This window comes from Pseudochaenichthys georgianus, chromosome 5 (genome assembly GCF_902827115.2).
Source record: "Pseudochaenichthys georgianus chromosome 5, fPseGeo1.2, whole genome shotgun sequence".
Classification (NCBI taxonomy): Eukaryota; Metazoa; Chordata; class Actinopteri; order Perciformes; family Channichthyidae; genus Pseudochaenichthys; species Pseudochaenichthys georgianus.
Window position 1 is genome coordinate 30,778,472 of NC_047507.1, and position 27,309 is coordinate 30,805,780.

At 41.3% G+C, this 27,309-nt stretch overlaps 1 protein-coding gene across 1 annotated transcript in view; it reads right to left on the reverse strand.

The window, feature by feature from the left end:
- The window catches only part of LOC117446550 (plexin-A2-like), an 83,992-nt gene that overhangs the window by 31,037 nt on the left and 25,646 nt on the right, over positions 1-27,309 (reverse strand). The window contains exons 4-12 of the mRNA XM_034082816.2: positions 23,835-23,969; positions 16,995-17,095; positions 14,366-14,489; positions 13,071-13,224; positions 12,371-12,467; positions 9,482-9,596; positions 8,212-8,412; positions 7,402-7,498; positions 6,122-6,321 (exon numbers count right to left, since the gene is read on the reverse strand). Of these exons, the coding sequence (XP_033938707.1) occupies positions 6,122-6,321; positions 7,402-7,498; positions 8,212-8,412; positions 9,482-9,596; positions 12,371-12,467; positions 13,071-13,224; positions 14,366-14,489; positions 16,995-17,095; positions 23,835-23,969 (1,224 nt within the window). The remainder of the gene's footprint in view (positions 1-6,121; positions 6,322-7,401; positions 7,499-8,211; positions 8,413-9,481; positions 9,597-12,370; positions 12,468-13,070; positions 13,225-14,365; positions 14,490-16,994; positions 17,096-23,834; positions 23,970-27,309) is intronic.

Genomic DNA, 27,309 nt, shown 5'->3' on the forward strand with positions numbered 1-27,309 from the left:
GTTACACCTGCAATTCAAGTACAATTGTTGTACACATTTCTTTTTCAGTTAAACAAAATCAAATCAAACTTTATTTATATAGCACTTTAAATACACAAAGGTATCTCAAATTGCTTCATGAACCAAACACACAACAGACAATTTATAAAAATTAAATTAATACTATCTTTGTGATTAAAAAGAACACTATATACCAACGCAGGACTGAATAAAACAGGAATAAAAAAATTATAAGTTAAAAATAAATGAATGCGAAGATAAGTAAAAATCAGTTATAAGCCGAATAACATGGGTGGGTCATGTGTTTGTTCTTAAAAATATGAGTGCCCTCAGGTGTCGGAGGCTGTTCGAAAATCATGGGCTGTAATAATAGAATGATGCCTCTTCGTGGGTCTAAAGGCAATATCATGTATAGATTTATATGCAAGAGTTTCCAGTATTGGAGAGTGATGTGCCATAACGAGAGCTTAACTCCAGAATGATTATTAATTGTAATTTGCTGCAGTTTCAGTTGAGAATCACACAGTTTAAATGGTTTTCCAAACCCAAGAGGAATATAATTATGGTGAAACACTAATTCTGTATAAGCCGCGGTCAGAAATGTGACTAGAACTTGCTCAAAATATAAATTCTTATCTACTTTAGGACAATAACGCTTGATGTCAAATTGTATTTTCCTTAAAGGGTAGCTAAAACATTAGCATAATGTAAAAATGCTATGCTATGATTTTTTCAGGATTCTAAAGTAAGTCCAGCTGCTTTTGTCTTAGCACTTCTACATGACCTGAATGACTGAGCTTCTTCACAGAGTCTTCCCACACTTTCCGTGTAAACTCTATGTAAACATTAAGTAGATTTACCGTAAGTCACATTCTGAAGGGGTTTATTCAAAAAGCTTTAAAACCCACCATAATTCAAACCTTGAGGAACCCTTTTCACAGTGTGAACTTAACCACCGTGGCAGGAAACCTCTGGACCTGCAGAGCAGAACAGGAGTAACTCTCCCTCCACCCAGCACCACTGGGTAGTTGCTGTAGCTCCTTCAGGAACACTAATAATGTGACGGGGAGTTCAAAGGCTCGCGGCTCTTTGAAGCGGAAGAGCCTGGCATCTCTGTGCCTGACCCACTGTGCCTCATTCAAGAGAATGAACAGGAGTTTGTGACGTAAAAGATCCATCACCACTAAACAGACTGAATCCGTTTAGCTGTCAAGCACTTTAGGTATTCGCCTGGCGTGGGATAGAATGTGAGATAGCTACTAGGTATACTTGGAAGGGATATTTGAAGGTGGTCAAAGATAAATCTTGTGTTTTCTACCAAAATAATAGGAATAGCCTTGCTCAAGCGCACAGAACCCCCAACAACTGCCTGAGGGGAGCTGTACAATGGCTGACCCTGCGCCATAACCCCTCTGAAAATGCATGAGTGGTATCTAGGAGTGGAATTCAAAGAGGTGCAGTTCAACTTTTTAGTTGGAACTTGCCATGTTTCGAATTGCATTGTGTTGATTGACCAATAAATCAAGCACCATATTGTTGTCTGATACTAAATGGTACAAGTAGATGCATGGTTGAAGAAACAGGCTTCAAACGATATGTCCTTTTTATCTTGAGCATTAGACATTACACATTAGACCTTTAATGGCAGTTTCGCGAAGGACATTTCACTACCTTTCACTAAATATGCGTACTGTAGCAACAAAACCATGGTATTTGCTCTTTAGAAATCTTTTCTATTGTCACAAAAGTAAACTAAACCTAACCTGAGGTCAAATCAGCTGTTTCTGTCACAAGAAGGATGGTAAGACTAATCTACTCAGTTGGCTGTCAGACTGAGTGAAACAAAAATGTTCATTCATTGTAACCTTCTTCACCTTGGTCAGACACTTCTTTTACTTCAGTCAGTGAAATTGGCTTTTTTATAAAAAATAAAAAAAAACCTTAACTAGACTTTGCCTTCCTTACATCTTAAACTTCAAAGTTTCCGAACAAATTCTTGCAATGTCATGATTGCTTTCATCTGATTAGCCAAGTTCAAGACTGAATAAAAATGAAATATTACAGTAAGTCCAAGAAATCCAGTCTTCTGAAGTATAACGAAAGGTTACGTTGCTGCTTTGCACGTTGTTTTAATTGGCATGACTAAAACAAGTTTATAAGACTACCAACCCCAGAAGTTGCTTATTTTAAATAAAACAACATTCTGAGTAAAAGACGTTAGGGGTGTTGAAATTAATCATTTCTACGATGCATTGTGATGCGGACGTGGACGATTCTGCATCAATGCAGGGACAGAACATAATCGATTATAGCATAGTAACGTTGCTTCCTGATCTTCCGGCCGCGGCTGGACAATAACTGTCACACGAATATCAAATCGGTCGGTGACGCAGAGATCACTGAACAGAAGTGACAGCGGCACAGCGACTGCTAACACGGAGCAGTCTGCTTTCTCCACCAACCCAAGCACCAGTCCCGAACCAACAGCAGAATGACCCGCTCTGAATCAGTCCGTGTCGCTGCGGCTCAGAGACGCACATCGATTTATGTTTTTGAAAAACACTCGATGTCGTCATGTCAGGTTTTTGGTGGATTTAATCAAGTCTTGGATTGCAGAGTATGAATGTCCTTTTCAGATGATAAATACGTGGGTGTTTCTCAATCTCGAGTACGCTTGCTTGTTAGCACATATCTTCCGAGCGTCTTGCTTCAGAAGCGAGGCAAGAATACTTCTTGGCATTCGGAAAACAAAGAGTGGAACAGGCTAGCAAGTATGCAGGTGTGCGTCATATGAGAGGCCCGCCTATGAAGGTAGATATGGTGCAAAATGCGAGAGCGTGTAAAACCTGATGTGAGCACTTGCAGAAAAAAAATCTGAGCTTGTGTGCTTACATTTACACTTGTATAAAATATCCAGGTAACTGTGAACCAAATTTGAAGTCACAGAAGAAAAAAAAAAGTTTTGTAGCTTGTAGAAAAAAAATGAACTTAGTGATGAAATGTTCACTTGCAGAAAAATACATATTTTTTAAATATATTTTCCATTACAACTGCAACTTGGTTATTACAACCTCTCAAATCAGCCATTACAACTTGACGAATCTGCTCTGTGGCAGTATAAATCGACGAATCTGCGGTCTTGACTTTTGCTACACTTCTTGCGATAAATGTGTCGCAAAAGTAATTTTCACCTGTAGATGTGGGGGGAGGGAGGGGGGTTGGAGCGAAGGGGCGGAGCTACCAGAACGACTAGGCTCGGGTGACTGGAGACCATCTGGAGACTGCGGGGCTAACGGTTCGTGTGCTACCAGTCCGCTGACATGGCGCGTCAATCAACGGTAAGTTTTTCCCATTACTTGCCCAGTATTACTTTGAATATTATTATTGTGATTGAGGATTAAATCTTCTTTGAAGACCACCGTTTAGTATCGTGCAGTTTAGCAGCAAAATAACATCAGTTAGCCAGCTAACGCTAGCTTTGTTGAGTTTATGCTAGCTAAACAAGTAGTGGCTGTAGTCTACAGCAGTAATTAATATATTATAGCCTACTGCAGGGGTGGCCAACCAGTCAGAGGTTAAGAGCCACATTTGTTCTATGTTACTGCAAAGAGCCACATCAAACACACAGTCACTGATATTGTTTCAGTTTTTTGTTTTCTGGAGACAAGATTTCAACCACGTCACTGATGCATTTTTGTGGCATTGGGATATATATTTTTTAAATCCTCTGGAGCAGAGAGAGGCGCTGTGGATTATTGTTATTGATTAATGCATCAGGGTTTCTTAGGGTCAAAAACACTAAACCCACAACTTAAGATGAAAGCATTTAGTTTATTTAATAAAAGAGCACATGTTCAATGTGAAAAGTGACAGTAGTTATAGATTATTTGCAATTTGGTGCTATATATATATATTTTTAAATTATATATATATAACACCTTGAATTTCAGGGGGGGGCGCGGGGCTCCGTTGGCGGGGCGCAGCGCCCCTCCAAGACAATGGTAGGGGAAACACTGGATAGTGTTTAATCAACGATAGGTTTTCCCCCCTCAAAGGTGATTGGTTCACTGCATTGCAGGTATTATTGTGATTGGCTCTTGGGCCACATCAAAATTAGATGCGCTGTCATCCTCACGATACCAACATTTTGGTTTCGATACCAAGTCAAGAATTGCGATTCCGATTATTTTTCTTAAAAAAAGGGAAACAGTCTTAAATGTAATTGTGCTTTATTTCACACCAGAACCATAACACAAACTTTTAAACAATGAGAACAATAAATAAAATAAATGACAATAATTCGTATTAAATCAAATTAATACATTTCTTACAGACAGGCCTCGTGGTGTCCGTAGGCTTGCCCTCACTGTCAGAGATATAGCTAAAATACATCAAATGTCGCTTCTGGCGTCTTTTTGGTCAACAAGCCGAGGCGCAGCGGCAGTTGCACTCCCACTTGCAGCCATGCTTCTCGTTTTCTCACATGCTCTGGCAGCTAGCGCGTGCACGAGAGAGGGGAGGGACTTAGAGCGTGCTTGAGAGGGAGGGACTGCAGGCACGGCTGCAGTGCAGGGAGTGAAAGCAGAGCGCTGAACACACGCGGCTCTTATTAAAACGGCGCTTTCTCATCGGAGTACTTTCCCCCGTCATTCTTAAAGTACCGATACTAATGAAACGGAGGAATCGTAACGTTTTTAACGGCAGGGTATCGCGGTACATTTCAAGTATCGGTACACCGTGCAACACTAGTCAGGAGTCAGTGTCTCTCCCCCAAACTCACACATACAATTCGATATGAACTGAAGAGCCGCATGAAACTAGGCAAAGAGCCGCATGCGGCTCGAGAGCCGCGGGTTGGCCACCCCTGGCCTACTGCTTTGGCACTAACGGTTGATAACCGTTTATGAAAATAAAACCAATTAAACTGTACTGAAATAACACACACACACACAGAGCCGAGCTTGAATGACACAAGCACACGTGTATTTCCATGCAACTCTCTGATTGGTCTGGTGACTTGCCTCTGTTGCATTCAGTGAACACAGGAAATTGCAGTCCTGCCATCTTCTCTTGTGTCATGATGAGGTTCACGTAAAGCACGGTTAATGTATTATATTATTTAGGTGTCTCAAATATACGTCAATCAAGTGGCACCTGCTAACGGGGTGGTGGATGATAGGTTTACATCTAAAAACGTATTTTTCAAACATTATTATTATTATTTTATTTTTCTTTCTTTTGTTACTTTTTTTTTTAACGGTCCGCGATCTACCCGCACCACACTCGTGACCGGTCGATCGCGATCGACAGGTTGGCGACCACTGCTGTAGGGAGTAAAACTCTAACACAGAAAAGACCTCCCAAAACGCGTCGTTGGAGATTTCTCATGTTCCAATATTTTCTTCCTGGGTATCGCTACATAGGGATATGAGAATGAGAAATCAATGTGAGTTTGGAAAATTTCACAGTATAAATCTATTTTAGTATACCTCAACGATGGAATTATGATCAGTAGAAATGGCCATGACATGGGACCTTTAATGTAACAGTAAGACAGAGAATGTAAGTGTGCACTCACATGCAGTATTTTTGTTTGTATATGATGTTGTAAATACTAGTCTGCTGTGTTCAGACTAAAGTCCTGTTAGTGATGCCACATTCAGGACATTCAGTGTCCTTTTTGGAGCAGTTGACCGTTGCTAGAAGCTGCAGCTAGACTGCAGAAGTATTAGTTTTTGAGGATGGAACAACTCCACACACAGATATAGGGAGGCTAGACCTATACAATTGGTTTACTTTGGTTTATAATTTCATGTCAAGACATTTATGTTATTGATTTCTGACGCACTTTCTAAATAATAAAAAGGGAGTTCATATGTATCTTACTGCATGTATTCATTGATGAAAAAGAAGCCATGTGCAGTAATATAGAAAATTGAGGATGCAACGCATTGTTATGCATCGGGATATCGAATCGAATCGTTGACAGGATAATCGTAATCGAATCGTGAAACCAGTGAAGATGCACAGCCCTAAAAGACGTTCACATCCCACACTTGAAATGCACATTGTATTTGCGGCTGGTTGAGTGAGTGACTGAAAAAACAAACAAACAACTGACCTCAGTAATTCGTGGGTTGGTACACTTGACATTCCTGGCAGAAAGGTCCAGCCAGCGGCTAGCGTAGGGGGAGATGGGAGGACAGTGCTGCTTCATGGTGCATCGGCCCTCGCCGCTACACCAGCCACACTGAAACTTCCTATCCGCCCGCAGACACATGCCACAGCTGTCCCGCTGGGCGCTGCACTTGTAGAGATGCACTGTGGGAAAACACATGAGACAGTTAAGATCAGTTTTAACATCAAGTCTCAATATTGATGTTTCTGAAGAATAATATAAATAGGTTGTATATGCAAATGTCAACCATAGATTATTCAGTGGGAACACCAGCAGGTAGTCATGTTATAATTTGATTTAAAGAGGACCTATTAACACACACACCCCCCCCCTGCCTGAAATGCCTTGATTGGAGTCCTTTGTATAACATAATGACATCACTATGTAGCACTCGCGCTACCACTCGCTAGCATTCCAACACATTGTACGTGAGGCTACGTGTCGGGACATCTCTAAGCAGTTGACCAATCACAACAGAGCTGGCCAGCTAACCAATCAGAGCAGACTGGGCTCTGGTTTCAGACAGAGGGTGAAAAGAGGTGCTGCAGCAAAAATAAAGATATGTTTGAACATTAAAATGTCACAGTAGAGGCAAAAAATACAAATATTAACCGACAAATGTGCATAATATGTCCTTTTCATCAAACTGATCAACCAAAAGTTGAAAAAACTCAGCTCCAAAAATAACTGGCTTGAACCACTGGCAACCTGAGAATTAAATAAAATAAATGGATAGAACATTTGAGGAAATTCCTTCTTCCAAGTACTCAGAAAACCTATGCCGAATTAATCCCTTCTTCTTTGAAGTCTGTCTCTTACATCCTCTCCTGTAAGCAGCTGGTATTTATGCCCAAATAAAGTAACTTCCCTAAGTAATGACGAGGCTTGTTGAAATTCACAGGCATCTCTGTGTATATCCATGGCTAAGTGGGTTTATTTAATGCACAGCCCACAATGACAACTGACAAACAGCTTTTCTTGGATGTTGACGGAGAGGAAAACAAGAGCAGCTGTGAGAGCCAGACCTAGCAAATATGAAGATTCACCCTTCACCCCTCCAGGCAGACGAGGGATTGGGTGCTTTTTGATAACAGTCCTTGCTATTGTGAACTTTATCTCAAGGCCTTTTTGGAACATCGGAGCGGTCGCTATGACCCATATATCCCCTGTGGATTGAGTGCTTTCCACTTCTTTGGCCTGGCAGTGATGGATTGCAGAGGCACCTTTAATCTTCTCGGGATTGTCGATGATGAAATTGCCGTTCCATACGATGGAGAGGTCCACTGCCAGGTCACTGATCTTCACACCCTCGTACATGTACTGAAAAGCAGAAAAACAGAGTGAGAGAGAGTGTGGTAAGTGGATCCAGACAAAGAGAAAGTTAAAGTGAGAGAGAGGTTTGAGTAATAAAAAAAAACGATACAGAGAAATGGGATGAAAGGGCAGAAGAGAGACGAGGCTTTTAACCATCTGTCATTTCTGCCATGGTTGTCTGCTCCTCTCCTCTTTGACATGTGGGGATGCAAACCCTGGCTGGGGTGGCTGATCATCCACATCTGAGGAAACTGGCCTTTTCATTTATTGTCACACAGGAGCAAGGTATGCTCTGCATGGAAATATAGCCTGTGATTTGCATTCTGCAACAAAAATCTCTGTGTTCATCCCAAACCTGGGACTTTCCATATGTCAAAGTCATCACATTCACGGTTGGTGAACACCTATATGTTACTCAGACAATTTATCTTAGAGACAAGGTGGTATTGAAGTAATGGTTTTCAATTATTTATGCTTAAATCGAACCTTTCCTTTTTCTTCTTTCGTTTCTTCCTTTCCTGTCAGTCTCCTATCTCTCAAATGCTTTCCACCTTACTTTATCAATCTCGCTTTCCCTTTCCACTACTTTTTCCTCAGTGTGCTCAACACCTCAGGCGGTATTCACTGATGTACCCTGTGTACCTTGCCTACACAGCATCCAAGCTGTCTGCCTCATTTGACAGCTGTGAGTCTCCCACTGGGAGTGTTTGAGGTCATACCGAGCTGTTCTGGCACTGCACGCTGGTGCTGTTGAAGCGCAGCGCCGTGACACGGTGCCTGACACCCTGCACATGCACCACACACTCGTAGCCCCGCTGGCCCGACTGCGGCTGGGGAAGGTTCCGGGCCCTCAAGGTGATGGGTCGGACCTCACCGGCCGGAAGGAGAATCTCCCCGGAGTGAAGGAGCTGAGGGCAGTCCTGTGAAAGAAAACATGCATTTGGTTATGTTGTCCAATGTCCATGTTGCCAAGCCTAATAATAACCCATGCATAATATATGAATAGTATTTAATAACTTGTTTTCCATTCAGAAATTATGATATCTTATATCCATTATATACTAGCTTTGTATATGTGCATCTATCTGTCTCTCTACTATGTAATCTGTATTAGTACATTTCACAGTTATATAAACATGAAGGACTAATGTAGCACAGGGATTAATGGGGCAAACAAATTGATAATCCAAATATAATTTGCATTCATATGCCACATATTACACTTCCCACTACAGTAAACCGTGTTAGAAGATATATTTAATATTTGTTTATCTATGGTAAAGTCAATGCTATTTTCTTCTCTCAGGGGCCCGATAAGTGTTCCTAAGCCGCTATACTGTAGCGGTGTCGCTCTCAGGTTGGGAATGACAGTCAGTCAGTCCAACCTTGATTCAGACTGAAATATCTAAACTATCTGGATGGGTATTTTGTATGAATGTCCATGGTACCCGTAGATTAATAGTATATTGATAGTCCTCTGATCTTTAATCTAGACCCATCAGCAGGTCAAAGTTCTCACTTATTCAGTTAAAGCCTTAAAGGTAAACAAAAATCTACTGTTTTGCTCAGTAATTGTGGTTTCTAAAAGATAAATCTTTGTGAACTTGATAATTGCCTGACTTTTACCTCTAGTCATTTTGAATACAAGTTTTAACTATTTAACTTCTTGCTATGACACTTGGTACATCCATTCGTGTCCCTCTCAGGAAATAAAGATGATCCCTTTTTCACATAGCGCCATCATCAGGTCAGTTTTTTTTAGTGTTGAGGTTAGCATGTGATGCTAGCATTGAGCTCAAATCCCCATTGTGCCTCTCGAGCTGCTAGCAGAGCTGTATACTGCTTGATTCTTTAGTGGAGCTTTATCTTTACATCTCGATCAATGGATTGTGTGTTTGAGGTAAAAGTGTCACACAGCAATAGATTAATGTTGCTCTTGAAAGCTACACTTTAATCAGCTAATGAGATTGTAGCGGGAATGTACATTACCTCTGAGGCGTTGACTCTGCCCTCCTGGAAGGAACAGCTGCTGGGGTCGTGGGTGCACAGGTTGCGATATTTACACCAGTGACAGCGAAAAGTGCTGTTCACACAGGACAGACACCTGCAGGAGGAAATGAATGCATCACTTCATGGCATGGAACATTTATATAATGCCTCTTGTTTATGGAGTTGCTCTGCATTAACATATTAAAAGAAGAATCAATCCTTCTTTATTTCACAGATCTACATCTTCCTCTCCAGGGTAAAAGTATTTAAAGGGGAGACTGATGAAGGATTAAGCTTTCTGTTGAATTCATCACGCCAGTGTTGTGAAAGATCAGATGTCCCATTTTCCTATGCAGACTGCAAAGAATGGTAGTATTTTTCTCATAGATGACAATATATGACCCTTATTATGAAGTCATTTCAGGAAAGCTCCATTGAAGTGCTTCTGTCATTGAAGCACTTTTAAGCAATGAAAAGTTAAAGTTAAACAGTGTTGCATAAAAAGATGTACTGGGAATACCTTGCCTTTGTACTGAGATTACATTGACATTTTTTTTTTGACAAACCCTTGCCTTTCATAGTCCTTTATATTCACATTTTTTAATGCAATAAAAACAGAACATCCAACCCGTCCAATTCTGGATGATCAACAAAAACATCAATGAAAAGGAAAACAGAATAGTTGATGGGTAGAATTGCACAACACATTGGCTCTGATTCAGTGAACTGCAGCCAACGGTCAGTTAAGTTATGGATTAGAGTTGAGCTGAAGCAACCCTGTTAGACTGGATTTAATCCATCTCGTTCAGCAGACGGGGAGCTGCATTTCCATACAACTTTGGGTGTAGAACTGGGAGATGAAAAGATGAGAGAACAGAGATGTGTGCTGCACAGCTGTTGATAAACCAGACAAAGCAATTGGAGAGCTGAAAATTGAACATGTCCTATTTTCCTGTGGGGGGGTAACGCAGGCTTGGCTGTGTATAATAGAAGTGTACCACTGTGCAGAAAACAGATCTATGCACTTTCAAAGTCTGTTCTCCTGAATTTGGTCATGCAATAAAATGAAACCCTGAGGAAACCACCAGCAGAACTCCAATACTGCGGCTCATAGCATGCTACAAATGTCAATAAATGCAGTGCAGCACCATTAGATGTTGATATTAATTAGCTGCCCAAGGCCAGTATGGACATTGTGTGTGTGTGTGTGTGTGTGTGTGTGTGTGTGTGTGTGTGTGTGTGTGTGTGTGTGTGTGTGTGTGTGTGTGTGTGTGTGTGTGTGTGTGTGTGTGTGTGTGTGTGTGTGTGTGTGTGTGTGTGTGTGTGTGTGTGTGTGTGTGTGTGTGTGTGTGTGTGTGTGTGTGTGTGTGTGTGTGTGTGTGTGTGTGTGTGTGTGTGTGTGTGTGTGTGTGTGTGTGTGTGTGTGTGTGTGTGTGTGTGTGTGTGTGTGTGTGTGTGTAATATGTCTAGGGGGGTCGGGTATTAATAGAACTGGACTGGCAGAGAGCTTTAAACACTGGATAATTAATTATGGAGGGTGATGTGTTGCTGATGTGGTAGTGGGGGAGGTGGAGGAAGAGGTGCTGGGTAAGGAGTGTGTTTGGTTTGAAATATTAATCACAGGAGTTCACAGGGTCACTCCGCAGCTAATGGAGGCTGTATTTTTGCGGTGCGGATGTGATGAGCTCCCGACTGTTTCTCTCTAATGGCTTAATATGGTTATATTAGGGCATTCATGTTGCAGTCAAAGAGCGCTTTGAATATGCGGCATGTGCCTCCACTGTGGGCTAATTTCCAGGGTTTAGCTATGAAAACACCATTCAATCAAGTGTTCCATTCTAAAGTGAACTTATTCCTGTATTCAGTTTTAAGTCTTCATCTTTCGGTATAATCTATAGCACAGTTAAAGGTTAGTAAAGGGCAGCAACACCTAAAAAAAGTAAGGATATTTGACTTTGACACAAAAGGGAAACTCTAATGATAAGGTCTTTGAAGTTATTAATTCAACATTGTATGATTTAGCCTTTCCGGAGCTTTGTTAAGCTGTGAGAACTCTGAAAGTGCTGATTCACTGACATCTTTTGGAGCTGACAAATGCTGCTAATTGGCATTCATCCTAATAAGAACCACCCAGTGTATGGAATTACTATTCAGATGGAAACACTCTTGTCATTTAAAGTTAGGATGAACAAAGTTGACATTAGCATAATGGCTCAAAGTCAAGGCCCAGTCAGGAAGCCTATATTGGCAAGACAAAACAGAAGAGCATTTAAATAAAGTACTCTTCAATTCACATTACTTTATATGCCCTCAAGGCACTGGAGCAAGGCTAACAATCAAAATATAATATCTTAAAACAAACAAACTCTGGCAGGGCCACTTGGGACCAAATCAAGTCAGGAAAGAGATCTGTGAGTCTACTTCTTATCTATTCAGGGCTCCTCTGGGACTGCTGGCCTACAGCAAAGCACACTGTGCGTCTACAGTTGTGAATATGTATAAGGTATATTGCATGAAAAGAGCCTTAAGAAGCCTATCTATTTGTAATATCAATAAATGAAAAAGCCCCAAAAAAGAACCATTAAAAAAATATATATCTGCTTTGGGTTTAATAAAAATAAATATCACTGGGTTGCACTGTAGTTATCTGTATTTAAAGCTGTACGCAATCCGCCCACTGACTGCCAGTTTAAACAAAGTCGAAACAAACAGGCCATGGCAAATGCATCATGTTGATTTAAATGAAACCTGACAGATAAATTGAACTGAGAGGTTATCTAACAGCCCGATCTTAAGTGGAGTTGTGAGCATCAGTACATCATTGCCCTAAATGAAGTCGTGCTCTCCCATCTATTGAATGAATTAGAGGGGGGGGGCAGCTGGACTCACGTTTGATGGGTGCTGCAGTTGTAGAACTTCACCTCCGTGCTGGCGACCATTCGACCCGTCTCCTTTGAGTTTAGACGGAGCTCTACGCCGGCCCAGTCTGAGGGAGGGGGAGAATAATAAGTGAAAAGGCCGAATGAGGGAATTAATAATATGCAAGCGTCAATGACAGAGAGAGAGAGACAACAGTGTGAAAGAGGAACAGAGACAGACAAAAAAGGAAGGGTGAAGGAACAAAAATAAGAAGCGAGAAAAGGAGGTCAAAATGAGAAGAAATGTTAATACTTTTATCACACTTTTGTAAAGAGCCACCTGGTGTCTGCGTCTCTGCAAGGGCACATTGCTGTTGTCGTGAGAAACCCTTCAGTCATAAACTTCAATTGGAGGATTACTGTATATGCTCTGATAAAATTCCACTGCTCTTTGGTACTTATCAAACTCTTAGGATAAACACAAATGCAAGGTGGTCCATTTCCATTTTTTTGGATGTATGTGGCATATGATGATGGTTACATATTGTAACCCTAGTGCTATAAGCACAGGCGGAACCCTCTACCAAGGATAGCTATGCCACTACCTGAAGAGGATGTTCACATATGCCTTATGCATACTGTGAGGCTGTCGCAAGCATTCGGGTAGGCTCTTCCTGATTGGCCGGATACATTTATGAAATGCAAATTCAGTGGGTGAATGTTTGTCTCACCTTGTCCTTCTGGTATCCGAGGGACCTCCTTCCCAGCCGGGGATAGACACATAACCCTGTTCCCGTTGACATGACCCTCCACTCCAGCCTGCTCTCCGAAGGAACAGGTGATCCCAGCAGAAAGGTCTGGAACATTATTCACCTCCAGCAGAAGCTAAAAGAAAAAGGGAGGGATACAATGTAATGTCCTGAACTTAGTGAATACTGTGGCAGGGCTTTGGCATTAAAGCGTAATTATTAGTTGGAAAAGTAGTTTCTTCGTTTTCTCTTATCTTTTCTGTCTGTTAAATATGAAGCTGTAGCCAGGAGATGGTTAGCTTATCTTAGCTCCCTTTTTTCGAAAAGTTCTATAAACATAGAGATACTGTTTTTTCTTTCGCCTTTTTGCTTTTTTCAAAGGCAACAAACTCTTCCTATCAGCACCTCTTTAAATTACTAATTAACAAGTTCAATCTTGTTGTTGTATAATCCCTACAAAGGCCAAATTGTAAATACAATAAAATGGATTCAAGGAAGTTACTGCTCCTGGCTTAGAAATAGTCTGGCACAACACTAGCTTGTAAAAGCATATTCTGTTGTTTTTACCCTTGTGCTTTTCTACGGATTAAACCAACAAGATATGAGACGTTAATTAGTGAGCTGAAGAAGTGCTGCGAGGCAGGGTTTGTTATGTTTGGACAGAGTCAGGCTAGCTGCCTCTTTGTGCAAAGCTAAGCTAACCAGCTGTGGGCTCCAGCAGCACTTTTAAGAGACAGATACAGAAGTGCTATTAATCATCTTACTCTCGGCAAGAAGGAATATGTATTTCCCAAAATGTTGAACTATTCCCTTGAGATAATCCTCAACTCCTACTGTACTTCACTCCTGTGTGCTCCTGGCTACTGTAAAACAAACGGTTGAATTAAGCTTTTAGGAAATGTAATCAACCTGTTGGCGGATACATCACAGATGCAGCGGCTCACTGCCACAAAAACAACTCTCACCCTTTTTTTCATGTTTTTTCCTCACATTTATCCTTCATGTCAATTCTCGAGGCCTCGCCATTGTGGACTGGATAATTTAATTGGAGAGGCACAACGGTGTGTCCCCGGTCGGGGTATTAAAATGTTGTTATGCATGTGTTCAAATGGTAATAAATACAGTTGGTGTCCTACAGGAGAAACACCCTCTCACAAAACTAATCTTGGCTTCTAGTATTTTCTTACTATACATGTGGCTGTACAAGGCTACTCTCAGTGATTGCTCATAAACATTGTGAGTGGAGTGACAGATTGGTGGATGATAAGCAGACTCACAGGGACACTATGTGCTGACACAGCAATGCTGTCGGGGTGAGCGATGACCTTCACACAGCGACCAATGTCGGTGGCGAAATGGAAAGCCTCCTCCGCCCTCAAACACCGATCCCTCCTCGAGCACCTGTAGACCAAGCGGGACTCATAATTAAAATTGTAAAACATAGTGCAGCAAGTTTAATTATGAATTATGTAAATGCTGATGCTTTTTGGCCTGCCGCCTCGAAATGGCATGTTGATTCTTCTTTGTTCCAAACTGAAGTATCTCAAGCACAACTGAGTATATTGCCATTCAAGTTTGTGCATTAATCATGGTGCCCAGAGGATGAATCCTTCCGAGTGACTAGTGATCCTTGAAAAGAGCAGTTGGGAGTTCAGGGCCTTGCTTAAGGACACCTCAGCAGTGCCCAGGATGCAAACTGAAAAGTGTTTCCCAAAGAGTCCATTAGGGCTGAAACTGTGAGAGTTGGAATAATTGTATTGTAACACTAATTCTGTAAAGAGTGACAGACATCTACGAGTCAACGCTCCGTATGTTGGTCCGATCGGGACTCCAACTGCGCCCCCTTGGTTCCAAGCCCTACAGACTGAGCTACTGCCCCCCACACATTAGTAACATGTCTGATCAACTATTGCATTGAATGTCATTACATCTGGAGATTCATCCTCTTGGTGACTTTTCATCTAGCACCAAAAGTCAAACATTGAGTTCCATCACATTATAACATATGGACAAATCCCATAGGTTTAAAATCATTTGAAAGCTGTTTAATGTTTGTTTTAATAGTTTGTTGTTTTATGCATGTTTAGATTTGTGTTTGTTGGTTATCTTCTTTGCATGGCTTTTAGTCAGCTGCATTTTCAAATCGTTCCCTTTACATTTTGACTGTGGTTTTCTGCAGAGCACATTACACTGGTTGCAACAGTAGAATAAGCTTCAGCTCCTAACAGGCAATTAAAAGTAAGAATTGAAAGGGTCTGCACCAAAGTGCGACCCTAGAATAATCATGTAAGAGAGGAGTACAAAGATAGATTTAAAGTTATGCCAAGGGGAAGGGATTTTGAATACTTTTACAAATGTATCCAGTTCCTGAAATGGGGGTTTGTTGTTCAGATGGTTTTTAATGCGGTTGTTTTGATACAGATGTATTTGAATGAGTTACAGTAGGTACAGTAGGTCTCTGCAGGCTCAGAAAGTAATGAAAGAACAAGAGTCTCCTAGCTGCAGAGTTAAATCGCAGTGCCAAACTCAGAGAGTATTTGGCGGCACACCATCATTTCTTTCTTTTAAATGCGTAATGCGCACAGCGAGGGTTGATCGTAGTAATACACTCTCAGCTGCTGCTGAGGGGGTGGCACCTCCTGAGAGAGCTCAAAGAGCGCCGAGGCCTCTGCTGTAATTACAACACAATAAAACGGCGGAATGGAAACGCGGTGACAGCTGTTCCTGGCTCCGCTCCTTGAGGCGGACCGGAGCCACAGGAGTATAGACAGTCACCTCCTGACCGCTCATCAACTGAAGTGCCTGGGAAAAAGTGCACCTTTTATCTCAGTCTATCTTTCATTGCCTTTTATTTGCGGCATTTTGCCTGATGGAGCCATTTGTTCCCTTTGCCATGAGGCTTTTGTTCCCCCCCACACACTTTGTAGGATAGGTGCTTTGGTGCACCGCGTCAGGGGTGGGAAAGTGAGATCCTGAAAGAGGTCTACACGACACACTGAGAGTCATTCAGAGGCTAGAAAAAGACCCCCATCAGGATTTAGTAGACAGAAAATAAAGTAGCCTCGTTCTGCAATGTGAGGGATCATGACTCGCTGTGGGTTACTTGAGGAAACAGCAGCATCTGATACGTGTCAGGCATTCATTTAAATAAACAGTATAATGGGACTTGCAGACAAAGTCAGCACTCTGGGGAAAAAAGGAAAAAACAACTGTTTAATGAGGTCATTTGGATTAAGACAAAACTTTGCATTTTCTTTCTCTCACTTTGCTGCAGATTTGATAACACTGCGAGCTACAATTTTAATAACGCTGATCATAATCAAGATAGGGCTCGTTGAAATGTACCTACTGTCGACGTCATAATCCCTGGCTGAGGTCAGCTTCAAATGCGGCGGCTTTTTCAGAAACACAGCGTTTTAATCTCCGAATTCCCTTTGCTCCATATTGAGGTTTTATGCAAGCTAACCTGGGGGTCAGATAATTAAGATGGAAAGGATAAGCCTGCTCCGTGAGGTCCAAAATATTCCCCGTGGCCGGGTGTGTAGAGGTGCAGTTTGTATACCCGCTGTGATTTACAGGCTAATCCCTCCTTAGCCATTAACACTCCTGCCTGACAGACAATCAAATCTGGTCGGCATGCAGTTTTTTGCTGTCGTGAATGGCGTTATTTATGAGGGATCACTCTGTCCAACAACCGCTTCCTGGTTCTCAGTTTGTCCCGCCAGATGTTGATAGCGGTGAACCCCAGGGATCTCTGTTGTATTAAACCACACAAATCTCATGCCAACATGCCTAGCCTTTTTTATAGCTTTCCACGAGCTGAATGGTAATCATTAATGTTGTGGTTTCAATCCCTGGGCTTGAAACCACATGGGAGCATGGGAGAAGATAAAGAAGGACACTCACATGTTGTACAAGACACACCAGCCACAGTGGGGGTCACCGGAGCTCAGGCACTCGGCACATGTCCCGTACTGCTCACACGCCTCCACAGGGATCTGAGCCACCTAAACCAGAGGGAGCACAAGGAGGGTTACAATGGGGAATTGCCCAGGCTATGGAAAGACATAAAGAGAGCATAACAATGGCACTGGTTTCCTTGCTTAACATTTGAACAACATGTTTTATATTAGCTGTTTGGAAAATACTGAATGTGCTCTTTCAAAGATACAGAAGTGCACGTGGTAACAGTGTATGACAGTGTATGGTAAGATGGTTGACCTCCTAGAAGATAAGCATGACACGCTGTTAAAGGCATATGATAGCTATGTGACAATGTTTAACATGATGATTAAACATTGTCACACTGAGATAGGCATATGCCAAGCATGATCATTTCTGACGTGGGCCTCAGTTATCTTGAACAAAGAATACTGCTTTGAACCAGTATCCCTCCATCTTGTGACTGTGAAACACCCTCTCTTGTATGTAAGCAAGTGAAGGACGCTGTTCGGGAACTAGTTGTACCATTGCTTTATGGTGACTACCTCCATTCTACAAGAATGATAAGTACACTATATACTGTACATCCTGATTATTGAAACTCAAGCCGGTGTCAAGTTATATTTTTCTAACATTATCTATTTGGCATCTGTAAAGTTGTGGACATTCTTCCATAACAGACATCTTGAGTTAACATCACACCCAGGAAGTGAAGCCCAATATGATCCTTTACTTTTTTGCACAATCAATATACAAATTACAATGTCTATTTTTATCAAATTTGTCTTCAATTTATCATTTACTCAAGACACACAGGATGAGAGGAGAGAACAGGTGCGACTAGGCACATATATTGTACATCTTCCAACCACTAAGGGATATAAGCCATTTGGCTTTTCACCAAAATACAGTAGATCTGTTGAATGGATCTCAATAGAGAATTGCAACGAGCATGTATGTAGCTATCTGAATTAAACATAGGTAGTTAGTCAGTAGGTAGATTTTAACTCACTTTCCAGCCACATTCAAGCGTGTGTTGTAGTCACCAGTTGCCACTTTGTTCTAGCTCAGCTCTGAACCAAATAAAAAAATCTTATTTGTCGACTATTCTCATTAATAATTGCAGTCAATTTCAAACAAACCTGTCCAATCGTTCAGATTCCAGCTATTTCAATGGGAGGTTTTGCTGCTATTGGTTTATATTGATGTAACCTGAATTCTATGTTGTTGTTTTACTGTTGTTTTAATGAATTAAGGCATTTGAAAATGTCAGCTAGCGCTCTGGGAATTAGAGCTTTTTTTATCATTTATTTACAAAACAATTACTAACAAACTGAATTAATAGTAGACAAATATAATAAAAAAGACAGTTATATCAGATAAACATCTAAATCAGAACATAAGTACATAATCACTTGCTTTGTTTGACCTTCCCATGTGTAAACTACTATGCAAAGGACGTCTGATTTTAAACGCTAATTTTATGTTAATGTATTCCATTGCTGATTAAAGTTCTAAATTCCTTTTGTGACAAAACTCAAAAGTGTCTGCGATGGACTGGAAATAAGGTCAACGAAGGCATACAGCCAAAACTGTCTGATGAAATAATAAGCGGTTCTGATGACGAGGGACCCGAGCCCATTTCATCAGCGGTTCTGATGACGAGGGACCAGAGCCCATTTCATCATGTTGTCTCTCTTGCAAAATATGGAAGCAAAATCACAGCTCACTCTTTCTCATTTGTTTACTTCTTGCTGCTGACACAAATGTGCAACTTGCAGCATTGTGCTTCTGCCCACATGACACATTTCCAGATTTTCTTTTATCCTCCGATGTCAAACAGAACATGAAATGACTCCACAACTTTTTGAAAAGCATTTTTGCAGCAATGTTCCTATTACTTAACTTTTCTTTTAAACGTTTGATAAAGAACGTTCTTGCACTGCTAAACCATGACGATTTCTGTGAGGGCCCAGTATAGGTTTATGCTGCGCACACAAGCATAAAGACATAGTCAAAGTGACAGATAGACAGCCATACACTCTGCGACTGCTGCCTGAATGTCTGGCAAAGTATTAACTCTCCATTAGCTGCTGCGCGAGGCACCACCTCCGCATACAAAACCAGGTCTGGAGCCGCAGCCTGAGCCCGGTTATTTTATACTTTGTTATTATTCAAGGTCTGGACGTATGATGCAAGCAATTTCTTGATGTAGGCAATCACAAATGAAGAGTGGATTATGGATTAGAGTGTCTCCGCTGCTCCTGATAGCGTAAGTGGGTGCTCTCTCAGGTCTGTGTTGGCAAAATGGATTATCTGCTGCTCCCTATGAAATAACTTTCTCTCTTTTTCCTGCAGTTCCGAACCCATTCAGTGCATCCCATTAGCAAAATGATTTTTTTGGTTCTAAGTCCATGTCTGACGCAGTGGGAGTAATCCATGAATTGTTGTGGACTGGAGCTCGCCTAAACGTACAAAGTCGGTCTGTGGCCGTTAGGCAGCGTGACCTTTGAAAGAGGAGAGCTATGGATCTTCTGCTTTCTGCTGCCCGGCGGAGAATCAACTGTGAGGCTCTCGCTGCACATCAGGGCTGATTTGTTTAGTGGATCCGAGCCACCCGAGCGGGAACGCACCGTGTTGAATCCAAATAAGACCCAAAGACATGACCTTAGTTTTATATCCACAACGTCTGGAAAGCATTGCAGCTCAGTGTGTGAATCACTTACATTGTATAGTACTCACATAGGTTAAAGATTATATTTTGGTATTTTCCTGTTTTTGGATAGTGACAGTAAAAGTGTAGAATTGAGGGTGGACAGAGGAGTGAAGCACGAAACAAATGTTTCCGGTTCAAATCAAAGCAGGGACTCTTAAATGCGTCTTAATCACTATACTTTGTAGACTTTAATAAAACACTAACATCCTGTAGCCACAAAACTTGATTGGAATTAATTCCTCCTTAACAAGGGTAGCATTTAAAATCACACAGCCTTTAGAACACTATGTTCTTCAAGCCCTGGACCATCGCAGGTCAAACTTCACCAGCAAAACCGTATGTTGTCCAAACGACAGAGGACATTACAGCTAAAAGGTTTTTTCAAATGAGATGAAATGAATCCCTGATTAACTTCAAATATCAAGTGGTGCAGTAGATTCTTGTTTATCTTCTTTAAGAAAGCAAATTATTATTACAGTCAACATTGAATGTATCTATCTTTCAAATGTTCTGCGCAGTCGGGAATTGATAGAGGTATTTCATGGGGACTTAAGGTTGTAGCAAAATTGAAGGATTGTTTTTAGTTCATACACTTCTGTCACAATGAGTTCCTCTTCTGACTGTAATGGTTACACAAGCTTGCGTAAGTGAATCAAGCCTTCGTCCTCAATGAATGAACTGCAGAGTCCTCATAAATCATTTATCATCAGTAGTATTTCTCATCAAGCTTCTGTTTATTTTGTCTTCTGAGATAATTGATCATCATTTAAAGCAAACACAAAACCATAAAAAGCCTCTGCTCAGGCGAGGTTAAATCGCCTTTTTTCAGTATTGTATGATTGCGTCCATCTTTCCAGCTCTGGGAATTATAAATGTGTATCTTTTCAACTTGTGGGATGCCCTCACACTAATGCTGGACCTTATCATCTTATCAGTTGCTATCTTTTTAACGCTTTCATCCGGATTAACTGGAACTTTATGAATGCCTTCAGATAAGCATGCAGGCTTTTAGACTACTTGACTTGCTGTCCTTCTATATCCATTCACCTCATTTGGTTATCTGGTCATATACAGGATGTTGTGCTTTTAGATTTATTTGTGTCTTTATTATATTTTCATTTCCTAAAATTAATAAAATAATCACTTCTTGATCACATTAACTCATGAATTAAAGTGTTTTGTGATGCAAACAACATATTACATCTTTACCAACTGTATCATACTGTATATCACCGATTAAACTAATTCCTCATACCTTTGGTGTCTTGTTAGTTTTTGTTGCTTTGACTAACAGCGCACAAAATCCTAAAAACTAAGGTCACATAAAAACATTTTTCATAATTTGTCTTTACTGTATAATTACACATTAAGCATTACTTACTGTATTATCAAAACAATATATTATTTATGATCCATTTTATTGAAAGTAATTTTACATAGCATGTGAGTTAAGTCTGTTAAGCTGTGATTCGCAGCTATGGGTACGTATGTGTTGTGTACCCAAGAGGCACTTCAGGAGTTGCCAAAGTAGCTGGTTTTGAAGAATGTATTAAAAGAGGCCCTATTATGCTCATTTTCAGGTTCATATGTGTACTTTGTTCCTACTGTGACATGTCTCCATGCTTTAATGTTCAAAAAGCTCTTTATTTTTCTCATACCACCTGCCTGAGCTGCAGCACCTCTTTTCACCCTGTCTGAAACCAGAGCCCGATCTGCTCTGATTGGTTAGCTGGATGGCTTTGTTGTGATGGCTCAACCACTTACAGATGTCGCCCCCCCCCCCCCCCCCCCTTAGCCTATCAGGTCAAATGTGTTGGAGCCCTAGCCAATAGAAGCGCCAGTCATAGTGATGTAACAAAGGAGTCCAATCGAGGCATTTCTGGCGGGAGGTGAGTGTGATCTAACCAGCCGACTGCACAGGACACACTTCCCACAAACTCAGGTCAAAAAACACCTGAATATCATCTTTCATCATATCCAGTAAGCAAGCAAGCTTAGTTGAAATAAATAGCTAAAAGGGATGATAAATGGTTGTTGTGTCCATTGTCTGTAATTCAATGTATACCTGACTGAACCTAATTAATAGTGTTCTGCAACATCCAGTTTTAAATCTATTCAAGTGAGCACATTGGCAACATGACGGATGGTGTTGGTAAACGGGTGCATGAGCTCATCTGATAGAGCTGCGGAGGTACGTCAGATTAAAAGAGATTGAATAGCACACTCGCATACAGGTGAGAGAGGGAGGACATACCGACAGGTAGAGAAACACAGAAGGGGATGAGGATGGCACTTTTTGAGATTGCCCTCAAATACCCTGCAGCATTTCCCCCCCTTTAAGGTTTAAAGCCATCAATTGTGTGTTTGGATACTGAGCATTTCTATTCTTAGAAATAATCAAACCTAAACCTTAAAAAATATTTCATATGAATAATGGCTCCCAAATGATATGTTGGTATGGACACAGGCACATACTGTATATCCCACAGAAACACAGATTCCTCTCCTCACTCTTCATCGTCATGCTAACCCTGCGTGTTTCACTCAGACAGAGAGGCTCATTGTTATTCCACAAGGGTCGGCTGATCTCAGCCAAATCTGTATGTGCCTCACTCCTCATTCTACATCATTCCTGTATTGTTTGGCTCTCAGGAATCAGAACATCTCTCATCTCTGGGATCTACTAGAAATGTGGGAAGGCTGTGATTGAAGCCCTCTCCCCGGGGGATCCCTTACCCCTAGCTGCGGGAAAGTCTGAAGGGAAAGCTGAGCAAAGATGGAGAGGGAGACAAAAAGGAGGAAAGCTTTACTCTGCTCCAAACTCCTGAGGGCTATAAAGCCAAAGCTGTTCTAATATTGAGAGAGAAAGCCCGGCCAAGCTGTGTTTGGTTATTATATCACTGGAAGCATAGTGAAGAGAGTAGTCGGCTATCTCCTTGAAGGAAGCATGTGTCTCTCCTTGAACGACCAGAGCTCATCAATAAGTGATGTTCTGTCTCTTCCAGTCTATCACACAGAAGGAAGAGCCGCCTTGATTTGTTCTAGAAGACAGTACCCGACGCAATACTGTCTCTATTATTTCGCTCTTCACATGACATCCCTTGTTTTATCAAACTCAAAGCTTTTATACGTTTTCGGCCTGGTTTTCAAGTTCCCAGAAAAGGCTTTTTGGAGCTACTCGGAAACAAATGACAGATCTGCAATTGTCCCGATGCCCTTATCCCGTCTGTCCAGTGACTCTGGCTCAATACATTCCAGCAGTCAGAAGACAACTGAGAGCAGTGATAGGGGCTTTTTTTTTTGGCCGCACTGACGCCTAATCCCATTTCACAGTGCCATGCAGCTGCGCCAAAATAAGCACTTGAAAGTGATTACCACTGTTCACTCTTATCTCCAATGAGTGCAGAGAATATCGTCATACAACAACAACAACTGCTCGCCTCTGTGATGCCGGGCCAACTGAGGAGCAGGCGAGGGGGGATACAGCCACGCAGAAAGAAGCCGCTAATGGTTTTCTATGGCGTGTGTGTGGTGTACAAAAGAAGCATGCACTGTAAGGCGATTCGCATGGATAAGTAATTAGAACAGTGGTCCATCCCCTCACACACAGACAATCCCTAGACATACAGCTTGTGAATGTTTGGGAGTTGCCACATTGGATTTTGGGGATAAATCATCTGGTAGGATTCCAAGTAAATAGCATTAATTTATAATTTAATGTTTTTGATTTAAAACAGTTTTACTGGTAATTTCCTGTCTGTGCGCGATAATAAGGATAACTGAAATGCTAGTATCAATGTCCTGATAAACTGGATTGAATCCAATCCTCAGAAAATGGGGATTACATGTATTGTTTCATTGACACGATGGCAAAGTATTCCCATGCTGCATCTTTTTCATACCGAGCAAAAAAACTGCTAAAGCTGGAAATACAGTATCTCGCTCAAGGTCGTGTCAGCTTGGCGAGCGCTTGCTGTCACCAGGGCAATGAACTCGCAGGCTTCTAGCTGAAAACCGTCTCGCTTCATCTCCCTGCCGTTTAGCGTTTCTCCTGACAGCAAGAGGCAAAAACGAGGGCGAATCCTCACCTGATTGTCAGACATGACATAGAGAGAGTTCCTGTCAAGGGAGAAGGCCATGTCCCGGAGGATGGGGCTGCTATCCTTCATCACGCTGACTGTCTCGTACAGCACTCCTCCCTCCAGAGGACCGTCCACTCTGATCTGCAGAGACACAGAGAAATACAGAGATGAAGACACTGCATCACACTTCTGTACTTCTGTACTTCTATGTAGTGTCCACTGTATATCAATTTGTATGCCTAGTACGCTTCCTTTACATCAGCATGCAAGCTCCCACTGTCCTTTTAAAACAATGGTGTGATGAGAAAATATTATTTAAAAGTCAGCTTTTTAAGAAATTAAATAAAGCGCATGTCCATATGTCAACCCACAGACATGATCATTGATTTCCGAAGACATCCCCACACATGAAGTCGTATCCATCAAGAGTCAGACAGTGGAATCTTACAAATAACTCGGGACAATTATTGACTCAAAATTGAACTTTGAAGCAAATTGTGAAGCCGTATGCAAAAAGGGGCGCCAGCGTTTGTGTTGTTTGAGAAAACTGTCCCATTTCAACATTGACCAAATCATGATGGTCATGTTTTATTGTGCTTTTGTTAAGGCCATTCTGTCTTTTTCTCTAGTGTTTGGTAACCTATCTGTAAAGGGCAGAATCTCTCAGTCAGATCGTAACGCGGCCTAGCAGACTAATAGGTGAGTCACAGCTAAACCTGGAGACCCTGTACCTCAGACGTTTACAGCGGTTATCCAGCTCTATGTTAACGGATGACTCCCGCCCTCTGCACAATGAATGCCAGCTTCTTTCTTCAAGCCTGAGGCTAGTATAGGTGCATAGGTGTCGAACAAAACGGTATAAAAACAGCTTTGTTCCAGCATCCATCGCACAAATTAAGTGCCTATTTATGTATCTACTTGATTGTTTCATGTAAATGCTAGTGGTGTTTAAATTTGATGGACCACGGGTTGCTCTTTTTATAGATGTGCCTTGTCATAATTGATCCCTTGTCTTTTAACTGCAAACCAAATATACTTACGGATACTAATTAAATAACCTGAACCTGGTCATGGTTTGATGCCTGATCTAATTCAATGAGTATTGTTTGTTTTCATGCTTAAAATGTGTCAGAAATGTATAAGAAACCATAACTATTTTCACTTAAGGGGCTAGTTGCATTTTAGTATATTGTGACGAATACATTTTTGAAATATTCATTTAAATGTACCCATTGTACAATTAAGCAATCATACACGAGAGGCCGTTCTTGAACGTCATTATTGGTACGACAGATTGCGATTCTATAACACAAACTATCATTGTAATCAACAATATCGTAAAATAATTTCATAATGTGGGCTAATTTGCTCCCAAACCTACACTTTCTGCTTGAGTTAATCTCCGTCAGAAAGTAGTTCCTAGAAAGTAGTTCCCATGGTAACGATAGCCGATCAATCGAACACTCCTGCTACCCCGCTTACAGTTATTGATATAATTATAGTAAATAATATATTAGTAATAGTAATCACTGTGTGGGAATAGCGGAACAAATCAAATCAGGCTGTCCATGGTGCTGAAACATTTTGGGTTCAGAATGAAGGTGGATGTTCATGCTGCCATTAAAAGTGCAATTCTTGAAACAGCTCTCCATGAACTCCATGCCAGACTTTTTTGCAGGTGGTGCTGTGGTGTTCACGGGTAGGACTACGTTATAGGAAGAGCTTTCCTCCAGTGGCGTTTCATGGCGTGTCCCGGACCGGCAAAAAGCGCGTTGCTCCACATCTTTCTGTCTGTGTCCATGTCCAACCATTCATCAATACTGAGGCCCCCCAACAAATCAAAGTTAACTTTAAAATCTGACATTTTGTAGCTACCGATTTCCAACGAGAGACAATGTATAACAGTGTAACGGCTGTGTGTCGCTATGGAAACCACACGATGTAGGCTCATGGAAGTAGTTTCGGTAGGCTAGTGGCGTGTGTAGGCCACTGGATACTTTGTGATTAGGCACGTTCTATTTGATCGTTGTTTGATCGTGGAATCAAACACGCCTATTGACCAATCAGAGAGCTTGCTCAAACCTATGTGTTATAGAATGTTGAATATTCATTTAAATGTAACCATTGTACCAGTGTACAAAATGTCCTCCTCTTGTACACTTGTGTTCAGTCAAAATTAACTGAAATCCAATCATGACAAATCAGTTGTGAATACTCTACTGTATATAAATCAATGAAGACACTAGATTATAAACCCAGAGGCTGCTTATGTGAAATGACAGCTTGTTCATTTCTACAGGAACATGAAGTGCCCTGAAGTAACTCACTGATTCTTAATGGAAGCAAGAAGTGAGCAGTAGAGAAATCTCTTCATTACTCATTTATGTCACCTAGAAAAGGAACGTTCATTGTAGATGGAGAAGATGACACAGAAAACATCTGCCGCTCCTCATTCAGTTGCGAATCAGATCCTTACCCTGAGGTAACGTTACCCAGTCGAGTTTGGAAATGTGTTCAGTGAGCTCAGCCTTAATTTGACTTTAGAATGACTTTCAGGCAGCACTCTTATCTTTTGGGGCTTATTAAATGCAAGCATGGAAAAACAGATGCCCACTGGTGAAGGGCTTTCAATTCTCTATACTCCCACCTCTGTCTACAAACAAGATGTGCTGTTGCAGTGAGGGAAACAAATAAGCCGAGCTGTCTTACTAACAAGTGGCTTACTGATGTCGGAGCTGTCGAGATGCAGCCTTGTAAGGATGTGTTGGTTAAGATGTAAAGTGGTGAGTGAGCTGAAAAACCCTATTACTGCTGATATAAACTACATGTTGGTAATACTACTGAAAAGAAACCCTTTTTTGTCTGATGTATATTGCGTAACCATTGCTCTGTGTCTTTTTGAGGAATGTCCTTAAAAAAACGTTATTTCACAAAAAATATATTTATTTGCAATCATGGCTCCAATCTTTCACAATTGGTGCCGCAATGATGTGAATTGCATCATACCGAGATGATAACTTGACACTTGAAATATAAGTCAGAAATGTGAAATAAGAGAAAAGTCTGAGAAACGCAGGGTAGCTGGAACATCCTTATTAGCTATGTGAAGCCTTATTTAAATTCCAGGGAGATTGGATCATTAACCATGTGATGCAATTACAGTGAAGCTGAATTAATTTCTCAATCATAATAATTGAAATAAATGCAAGATGATGAGGATTTGGAGCTGAGCATGGTGGAAGTGTTGCGATACGTCTGCAGTGCGATTACGCCCGTCTTCCCTGCACGCATCCCGACGCGTGGACCCAGGCGACCTTGCCACCACAATCAAATTTGACTACAAAAGATTGTTGAATGCGTGCCAGCTCTGGCGCCGCACATGGTGGCAGAGTCTCAGCAGTCTCTCAATGGGGACAGTCAATCAATACACACTGATTACATGATTGGATCCCATGGGCCCCAAAACTTCATCTATCAATCA